The 10,427-nt window shown below is 40.4% G+C and overlaps 1 protein-coding gene across 2 annotated transcripts; it reads right to left on the reverse strand.

Moving 5' to 3' along the window:
* Nucleotides 1-512: 512 nt before the first annotated feature.
* LOC135487953 (profilin-4-like) lies at nt 513-7,031 on the reverse strand. 2 transcript variants are annotated; one of them, XM_064772261.1, is made up of 6 exons: nt 5,502-5,897; nt 3,135-3,664; nt 2,489-2,617; nt 2,104-2,238; nt 1,735-1,840; nt 513-1,422 (listed from the first exon to the last, which is right to left on the reverse strand). In XM_064772261.1, the coding sequence occupies exons 2-6, from the start codon at nt 3,225-3,227 to the stop codon at nt 1,394-1,396; spliced, it is 492 nt and encodes a 163-aa protein (XP_064628331.1). In that variant the 5' UTR covers nt 3,228-3,664; nt 5,502-5,897; the 3' UTR covers nt 513-1,393. The 2 variants fall into 2 exon arrangements, with proteins under 2 accessions (XP_064628331.1, XP_064628332.1); XM_064772262.1 differs by lacking the exons at nt 3,135-3,664; nt 5,502-5,897 and adding an exon at nt 6,742-7,031.
* Between the last annotated feature and the right edge of the window lie 3,396 nt (nt 7,032-10,427).

The raw sequence follows: 10,427 nt of genomic DNA on the forward strand, positions 1-10,427 counted from the left end.
GCCGTGGAAAGACGCCGAGGACTGCGCTTGATGAATTAGAGGACTATTTTAATCAATAATTGTTTGGATGAGTCCCAAATAGACCACATTAGTCAATTTACCAGTGGTAAAACAATCCAATCATGCAAGGCAATATGCCAACACCTGGGGTGTCTTCGGGAAGGGTGGTTGTGCCAAAGCATCTCCCCTCCCCCATCCAGAAATCTTCCCCATGTCAAGGAGCCGTGCGCAGACAACACTTTCATTAGAGCCCACATTTCATAATGAATGGCCATATTATTGTCCCCCGAATGAGATGCCGCAATATCATGATGTATCCCCAACTCCACGTACCTACCCTGACCCCCTTGAATTTTCACAGGGAGTGGAGGGGGGATCAAGGTGGCTGTCCCCCATCCGTGTAACAAGGACAGGTGATGACTCAAGAGCAGCACAGCCATGCAAGAGGAAGTCCAGTTCTTCAAGCTAAAGACAAAGCCTGATCCTCATTCAAAACATAAAACGTATTTTTTTAAAGTAAAATATATTCTAATAATTTAGAAAAATACAAAGACAAACAACAGATCGACACATTGATACAAATAGTACTGAAATATTGTGCATCCAAAACAACAGCGTCCACCAGCATCTGCATGGTAAGGTGATAAGTCATCTGAGGCATCTGAGAAGTTATGTAAAGGCCATGAGAAAAGGTGGGCTCATCAGGTCAAGCACTTTGAAACTCATGTAGTAGAGCTTAACAGTAGACAGATCTGATACTAGCTCCTCCATTCAAATAGTCACATCAAATATGGATACATGTCATATTTTGATCGCTTTACAGACATAAAACTAGTACCGGTAGATAAATACCAAAAGACATCAGTTTAAAAGATTACAGTTCACATTAATATAAAATGAGTATTCTGCCCCTTTCAAAATGATAACCAATTTCTACCCTCTTTATTTGAGTTGGTCCCAAAAAGACCCATCACATTTCATGTAACTGTAAAAACATCTATCACAGACTAACATCTTTACACAGTGCAATGACTACAAAGTCCAAGTGCCCCAGCAGTGAAAAACATTATGCATCAGGTCCATTCACAAGCCTCTTTGCAAATCTTCGGACTCCCTGGAATAGGGTTCCACTACGCTGTTTAACAGTTCTCCAGGCATGCAATATGGGCTGTCGTTACTGGACACAGTTTCCCTGTATATCCTCAAGGCTCCCAAGACACCAACCCATAGTCATAGTCCATAATGAATCAGCCTCAGAAGCAGCCTAGGTAGGCCACTACAAGTAACAGACGAGAGCTCATGGAGAAACAAATCTTGTGCCTCAGACTACAAGCCATCTTCAATCGGAGTACATTGCCAAACTTGAAACAGATCAACAGCAACTCTTCATCGTTTATTTGCCTTTTTCTCGGAAATATTCAGCTGAAAAAGAGAGGAAAAGATTGCGTTAACAACTGTCTCAAGGGACATGTAGAAAACCATGTTCCACTCCAATACAAGAACAGTAGTCAGTGTTGGGGCGAGGACAGTTTCACTATAGTGTCCATGATAGAGATGATACTTTGAGCACTGCAATACAAATGCCCTGTACCACTGCGGTACACCATAACAAACATTTACCAGTATCTTACTTGAATAAAGCCCAAGTACATCAATAAACAAGTTTAATGCATCAAGGACAACAAACAAGTTTACTTAAGTTTCCAAGAAATCGTGGAGCCTCCTAAAGCGTACCTAACTTTTCCACTGCCTCCACACATATGCTTGGCTTCATTACTTCGGAGTAGGTGGCGACCAGTAATAATGTGGCAGTTTTGATGACGACCAGACCTTTGTTCCCCTGGAACAAAACGTCAAATTACAGATATTAAAGAATGGAGGTGGTGTCACACCACCATTCACTTTTTAATAAATTCTCTCGTACACTAATATTGTGGTCGCTGATCTAGACATGTAGGTCTTAGTATTTGGGGTTTGAGCTATTGATATTGATATGGTCTTTTTGGCCAAAACTGCTCCCTCCCTTTTCACTCAAAGGAGAGCATACCCTGCTTTTTTTAGTCCTGGCAGAAGCACTAAAGACGAAATAGTTTTATCACTTACATCTTTGGCATATATTGAGAATTTGTCAGCTCTGACGCACTTATATTGTTTGTCATTGAAGTAGATTCCCTCCTCTCTCGTCTGTGATGGGGATTTGAACGCCTCGATGAGGGCAATCACCTGGTCACTGAATAACTGAAAATATCAGGAAGTCCAGTTCAACAAACTGGTGTGTATTGCTAGTATCAGAAGTGAAATGGTCTGGCTGAAATCAAGAAGGGGTCTGTCCTGCAATATCCAAACTAGCCGCCATCCTTATCAGTATAACAGCAGATGGAGGTGGGTATAGATACACTTTGAGTGATACACAGTTTTGACCATGCATCAGCACTGCGGACTATGGTACGGCACAACTCTGAACATGATCGGTAGAGATCAGACTTACACTGAATCCGACTGAACTCGCTTTGACTGAGGCATCTGCCCTGTTGACGATGGCACAACTCTGAACATGATCGGTGGAGATCAAGGTGTCGTGAATGAGATTCTGTAGTTGGTTCATCTTCACAGAATCCTGGAATGAGAAAGCCATGAACATATCAGGTGAAATCCTGCTGGATCGATCTCTTGTACTCAATCTCTTGATCTCTCAATCTCAAGATTGGGCAGAATGTTTGATAAACGTCTATTCTCTGTGACAAACTGCATGGTCCTTCATTGACAGCTGTAAAAAGAAATAACTTTTTAATACGACATAAGAGGGGTGTCATGGTCTTGGTTTTTGGTGTCCAGTCCTAATCCAATCATCAACGGTTTCAACACAAATGCACAACGCATCAATGCATGTTACCTTTGGTCAGTCACTTCACTGCGATTGCGTCATCCTCAAATATGATGTAAACCCATTTTAATCAATCGTTGCTGGTATCTCAATTGGTTCACACCTTGAAGGAAGGTTTCGGATGGCGCACAGCGACAACAAATCAGCATGGGTGAACCAAGATTCCTTTTGTCCACACTGAGATTTGGTGGAAATTATTAACAAGAACATTTCAAAACAGCATTCGTCTGATGGCATTTCCAATACTTACAGGGACTTTATCTGAATAGTCGACGTACTGTAACAACGCCCTTTCTTGACGATTCTTTATCAAAGTCGATTTCAACGAATCATCTAATGCCATATTGAGAAAACTTTCATGTAAATGACGCGAAAACCCAGCAATATTTATCCAATCACATATCACAAAGTGCTTGTCGGATTAAAACTCTCCATCAGGCGATAATTTGGAAATTGTCATCCACAGAACTTTTGTTGTCACTGTGTTTGCAATCACAGATCACAAGTCTGCTAATTTATAATAATCACGATCGCGCCTCAAGCCAGTCAGACCCAGCCACTGCTGCATTCCTCAGCATCGTCGAACAGTTACAGAAATTTTGTAATCACTTGATAATCGTATCCATTTTAAATTGAAAACCATTAACTTAACTTAGCACTCCTGAGTAATCCTTTCATATGGTTACCCCTTAAAAATTCGTGATTTGAGAATCAGGGTGTTCTTTGATCTCGTGATTTACTCAAATTTTGTCAGGACCGATTCTGTCACAGATCTAGAAACTTGTTACAAGAAACAGAATGTAGCAGTTAGTATTATTGGTAATAAAATCAATGGTGATGTTATTAGCAAAGAGCCCGAATCACTTTGAATAATTGATACAAAAATAATTGTAGCTTTACTTCCTTCACCAAAAGAATACTCCAGGAAGGCGAATCAAGCCACCATAAACACCACGTTGATGTCAGAATTAGTTAACTTTTATCCCAAAATGTCCAGATTTCACAGAAATCAGACATAATCCGGTCCTAAAGTACACTCATCAAAGAAAGTTAAGGACCACTTTTTACTTTTAACATATTTTTTTTACAGCACATATTAAGGACCAGAAAATGCCTAAATATGAATGTCCTGTATGACCTCCAAGACACAGTTATCAATTTCGCATGTGGTTTGTTCCAGTTGTTGCATAATTTCTTTCTAAACTTGTCACAACCTGAAAATGGGTGTTTTGGTGGGTCAACTTTTTCACAATTTTAGCCTAACTGTCTTGTCATCAATGTCAGCATGGTCAGTAGCGAGTATGGCCTCCCCCTGCTGCAATAACAGCCTGACACCGCTGTCTCATTGAGTTTATCAGGCGATTAACATCCCTGACATCAATTGCATCCCATGCAGCCTCCAAGGCCACACCAAGCTGCTGCAACCCATTTGGCTGTACCTCAAGCGCTCCAATACTCCTTCCCATCATGTCCCAAACATGTTCTATCGGATTCAAGTCCGGGGATTTCGCTGGCCAGTCCATACGCTCAATTCCATGATCCGCCAGGTACAGTGTCACCACCCTCGATGTGTGGGGACGGGCGTTATCGTCCATGAAAATGAAATTTTCCCCAGCGTTTTCTGCGAACGGAACCACAAAAGGTTCCACGATTTCATCTCTGTACCTCACACCTGTAATTGCTCCCCCCGGGACCACATAGAGGGGAGTGCGTTGACCGTAGCTGATTTCGCCCCACACCATGATGCTGCCTCCACCATGGCGGTCATGTTCAGCGATGCAGGCATCTGCAAATCTCTCTCCCTGTTGTCTCCAGGCTCTAAAACGCCATCATTGTGGTCCAGGCTGAATCTGCTCTCATCTGAGAACAGAACACGGCGCCATTGCTGGTGGGTCCATCCCACATGATCACGAGCCCAATTGAGACGGATTCTTCTGTGAGCAGGGGTTAATGGGATGCATTGCAGTGGCCTCCTGGTATGGATGTCGGCTCTGTGAAGTCGGTTACGGATGGTTTGATTTGAAACAGTCACCCCAGTTGCAGCAGTGAATTGGTTATTGAGTCTGCGAGCACTACTGAAGCGGTTGCGACGACAAAGAGTCACTAAGTAGCGGTCATCCCTCGCAGTTGTTGCTGATGGGCGGCCAGTACGGGGTCTCTCTGAGTATCGCCCTGTCTCCCGGTGTCGTTGGTTAGCACGACTGATGACACTGTGAGACACACCCATCATCTCAGCTACTCGTCGCTGACTGAAGCCAGCTTCCAGCATCCCTATGGCTCGTGCAACCTCTACTTCACTCAAGTGGCATCTAGGCATCTCTTTTGTCAGAATGCTGCCTGAGCTTGGTGGGAAATGTAGGGAAAAGCACTTGCATGGACTTTTGTACCACTTTATGTGGTCAACTGACACACTAAAAACACCCATTTTCAGGTTGTGACAAGTTTAGAAAGAAGTTATGCAACAACTGGAACAAACAACATGTGAAATTGATTACTGAGTCTTGGAGGTCATACAGGACATTCATATTTTGGCATTTTCTGGTCCTTAATATGTGCTGTAAAAAAAATATGTTAAAAATAAAAAGTGGTCCTTAACTTTCTTTGATGAGTGTACTACCAGACATCGCTTCTACAATCCAATTGTAAAGTTTTTCCAGATTTCCCAGCTTGAACGAGTATGGATTTTAAACCGGTTGTCAAGTTTATCCAAATTTCCACGCATGAATGAATCAAATTTTAATCGAATTTTGGGAAGACTTCATTAAAATGGCTTAGACGAAGATGAAATCCAGGATGTAAAACCCTTCCCCGGCCTTACGCTGCACTTAACTGATCAAGATAGCATGTAGGCCTAGTCTAGCCTATGATTGACTATCTATGCTATCTAGTGCACTCTATCAAACATGTCAAAGTAAGATTTGTCAAATCGGTGACAATACCAAAGACATTGCCATTTATGTCTCAAGTCAATGAAAGTAAGACTTGTATCTCCAAGGTGCATTGTGGTGAGCTATTTTCATTTGTATCACACCAATGTGTTTTCTATCGAAAACTGTCAAAAGACTTTCATTTCATAGATTTACCGAGTGCTATTATGGTACAAGTTAAAGGTTTTTGTAGAATAACATAAAGTTGACAGTCATAACACGCATAAAGCCTATCTAATGACTTTGCTAGGGTATCTTTTGTGCAGTATTTTGATTTATGGAGAAAGTGTTTTGAAACCGATTGTTTCATGACAAGCTGACCCAGAGTTTACACAGGATAACTGTTCAACAAGTACAGTAAATCAGCCACAGATGGGGAAATGCAAAATAATTCAAAGATAAAAAAATTTTGAAAAAGTTTAATTCTTGCTATGGTCCATTGCATCCACTTGCGTTAAGAGGCTCGCAAACGAGAGAGGTTTGTTGCATTGATGCAGCAACCTTTGATAATTATAACAAGTGAACACTATCGCCCCCTGGTGGCAAGAGGTGAGACGACGAATCAAAATTTTAAAGGTGTTGTGCACAAAGTTTCAGTTTGGTTCGTTGAACGGTCTAGGAGGAGATATCACTTTTGGACCGACGGACATATGGACTGACACACTAACGACAAGCGGGAATACAATATCTCCCCACTTATTCGAAAAGCAGGAAGATAAAAATTATTTGTTGCAATCTCTTAGTGCAGTGGAGAACCTTGAAATACAATGAGTGAGGTTTGCAACACACCCATATTCTGTCCGTTTGCCAAGATCCTTCGTGGAGCGGGTGAAAAAGGTTGCATGATAGGGTGGGTCACAAAATTGCTGCAATCGTAAAGCCACAATATTTATTTAGAGCAATTATTTACACACTTTTTTGCATACTTACTGGAACTCCATGAACCTTGAAGTAGGGATTTTTCTCAAACATTAAGTCCGCCATACTGATTGTGACAATATTCTACCAACATCCACTTGAGAAGTGACAGAAAGTACAGTCTATTACCAATCAAGCGTAGAAATACGATATCAAGTCACATACTACTATCCAGAGGTCAAGTAGCCCACTCCATTGATATCAAGATATCTTGTAGCGATTTATTACTTGTTTCTATTATCTTGACTAATCCTGTTATAAAAGATGGAATGGACATGATAATCCAAAATAATCCTCAGATTGTCTTGCATTTGAATGAACGTTTTTGTCCCAAAATCCTACGCAAATTAGAGATGGTTTACTCCTCAGATGCACCACCTCAATCAACAAGTGGTTCTGACCAAACCTATTAATTCCAAAACCTATTATCCCATCACCACAGCAGCAAGCCTTAAACAAACTGAATAAGAATAGGATTTTACACAATTTCCATCCCAAATGAACCTCACAGAATAACCTCAAGTCGCATGGAATAAAACCAATGCATAAATGAATGCAAAATATAGATGCCTGCCATACTGAAATCTTAAACTAATGAAGACAAATGACCAAACGTTTTAAGTCATCGATATCTAGCCAATACAGATATGGATTGTAAGGTGTGTTGTTAATTGCCGTTACTAAGCAAAGGAAATGTCAGGTAAAAATCTCCTCACCGACAAATTGCACTCTTATGCGCCGTTTCATTTGATGATTTTGAGACAGATCTTGACTCTAAGGGCACCTTTCTAAGTGCCATTTTTGTCTCTGTGTGTTGGGAAATATGAAAGGAGATTGGAGATAGCACTGAATGCCATGGCAGCCGAGGCAGCAGCTGAAATCGAGCCCTGCAGCACCACACTAAAAGCCACACAGTGGACGAGAGAGGCCAGATGTCACATGCACCAAGACCATGCAGGAATCAGTGAAATAATACTTTCAATCAAAAGTGTCCAACAACAGCGATGCTTTGTACCATTACAAATAAAACATGATGAGAAGAAATGATGAAGTTCAAGATGTATATCCAGGTCCTATGTCCGTCAAATGAATATAACCAAGAATGCTGACTGGTAGAAATCTGTGTATAACTGACCGCCTGTTTGTCACATGAGCAGGTGCCCCGTTGAATGATTCTAAACTGTGAAAAACACCATCAAGTAAATTCTCAAAATCACAAATACGACATTACATTTTCAATTTGTTATACTTATGGTATAAAAACTTGCTAAAAACTTAATCCAATGCATAAACTTCCAAATTAATGTATAAAGGTCTAGAGCTGTTGGCAACAATATATGTACTCACAAATGCATGACAAATGCTTTAAGATTTTTTTCTTTTATATGTTTCAATAATCACCCGAGCCTAACCATTCTACAAATTAGTGGCAACAATTCATAATCAGGGTTGTTAGTGTATACTTTAGGAAGTAATACTTGTAAAGCACATACAAAACCATGACTGATTAGGCCAAGCTCTGAAAGAGGTTTGTGTGATTAGGCATTGGTATGGTCCCTAAGTAGATTGACCGAGTTTACTCAGTAACTCTCCAGAGATGGGGACTGATTCCTCAGATCAGACGAATTTGGGGACATCATAGGGTTGGAGAGTGTAAATTCATGTGTCAAAATCTCCCTTGACCAATCAATGTACACAGCTTAACTAAGGACTCTCCAGAGACAAAGACCTTCTCTTGTGACTCAGTTTTGGAGAGTGTGAAAGCCACTCTACCGAATCTGAAAACAGTTATTGGATGAGTTCCTGCCATGCACTGTTTGCTCATTGATGGGCCTAATTAGATCTCATGGTTACCTAGCTATTAAACAGTTTAAAGTAAACTTATCTATGCTCTCATTTATTGCACGCCCATAAAAGTAATCAAGTAATGATTAATCGACATGTTATTTGAAAACAATATCACCAGTCAGACTGTAATTCGAATTTCACTGAAATGAAATGCTATCCTATAGCATCCCGCGAAGTTACTATTTATAGCTCACAAGGTCATTTGCATAAGATATTGATGACGTTTTAGTCACGTGACAGTCGGACATCGACACTTATTTCTACGCATTTGAGCTTATTTCAAAGTCAATTATCTTTGACCCTGCATTTTTTTTAGCATGAATGATACCATAGAGTCAGAGAGAGAAATCTTCAGAACAATTATGTAGTATTTCCAACACTCGGACATGTGCCAGATTGAATCTAACTGCCCTAGTTAGAAAGCCTGAATCCATTACGAAACCGCATGTTTGTCCGACATTGCCTGTAATTCAGCGATGGGGAAATAGAGGGCAGCAGCTGCAGTGACGTCATCTTCGCTATCCATATTTAAAATGAGAATTAAAGTTTTCTGTCATGATTAATGCTAACAACACCCATTCAAAGTTACTTCTTTCATTTCTACCTGGCCTAAGGGTCAACAAACTTACCTGATTGTCTGTCTTGATCTGCAGAAATGTTTGTGGAAGTGTGTGAAGGCTGTAACTCTATAGTGATCTTGAACTCATTGTTTGGAGATACCAGTACTGCAAAATAAAGCTAAAATGTACATCTATAGAGACTTGTAACTCAAGTAGCCCACAGCTGTGAGTCTCACCAACACTCCTAGTCTTTAGTGTTGTGACAGTAAATAGAAAGAGTTGATGACATCTCATGAGATTGATCCGGGTGCACACAAAATATCGAGTATCACATGACAAGCCCATATTGTTAGTTCATCACAAGGTTTCGTTTTTGAATGTGAAATGCAGTTGTTGAGTCAACTGACGACAGGCTTCATGGCCCATGCACTGACTGAATAGAACACTTGAGAACTTCAGCCCCGGATATGACGATAATATGGTTTACACATAACGCCAATCAGCCAACAGAGCCAGCAAATGACGTTGCGCACCTGCTTAGGGATGCATGATTTACGTCATTTGCTGGCTCTGTTAGTGTTTTCTGATTGTTTAATTAATGAGTTATGCGCAAACCGTACCATCGCACATCGGCATATCCGGGACCGAGGTTCTTAGTCAAGTTAGTGTCGTATATAAGATTGATCTGCAGGGCAATGACATATCCTGCCTACCATTGTGATTGTCAGCATCAGATAATCATGCCATATCACAAAATTCCCCTTGGTGTGATACTTCTATCACATCTCACACTGCATTCACTGTAACAGCACATTCACTGCATGCATAGGCTACATAGGCCTACAACAAAATTTGCACGCAGTCTCAGTTTTCATGTTTTTCAGTTCAGATTTTTCAAGTTTTAGTGGCTTTTTTATTTCTCTGGATACACCTCCAGTGACATTGTAACCTAAACAACCCTATGCGATTGAAGTTTTTGTAATCAAACGTGACAAAAGGTGTAATTACAGTGTTTTTATTTAGATATCTTTTTCAAAACAAGTGCTTGCTCACAGTGACCTGGTGACCCGGAAGTGAAACCATAGACTCTGGCTTCACAAAATACTCTCAATTTTAGTGTCTATAAATTCCAATTTATACTAAAAAACAACTGAGTAACACCTCAAAAATTTACTCAACTAAACATATATTTCTTTATTAAGATGTTTATTGGAAAAATATTTATATTCTTTCGACTTCTACCATTTTAGGAGGGATTTTATTTGCTTGGATACGTGACGTCAGACATTG

The sequence above is a fragment of the Lineus longissimus genome, chromosome 5, assembly GCF_910592395.1.
Source record: "Lineus longissimus chromosome 5, tnLinLong1.2, whole genome shotgun sequence".
NCBI lineage: Eukaryota > Metazoa > Nemertea > Pilidiophora > Heteronemertea > Lineidae > Lineus > Lineus longissimus.

Excerpts from the sequence above, each read along its gene's own strand:
- LOC135487953 (XM_064772261.1), bottom strand. The coding sequence starts at position 3,227 with ATGGCATTAGATGATTCGTTGAAATCGACTTTGATAAAGAATCGTCAA. Across the intron at positions 2,618-3,134 it reads ACTATTCAGATAAAGTCCCT|GATTCTGTGAAGATGAACCA; the intron begins GTAAGTATTGGA and ends TTCTCATTCCAG. Across the intron at positions 1,841-2,103 it reads TCTCAATATATGCCAAAGAT|GGGAACAAAGGTCTGGTCGT; the intron begins GTAAGTGATAAA and ends GTTTTGTTCCAG.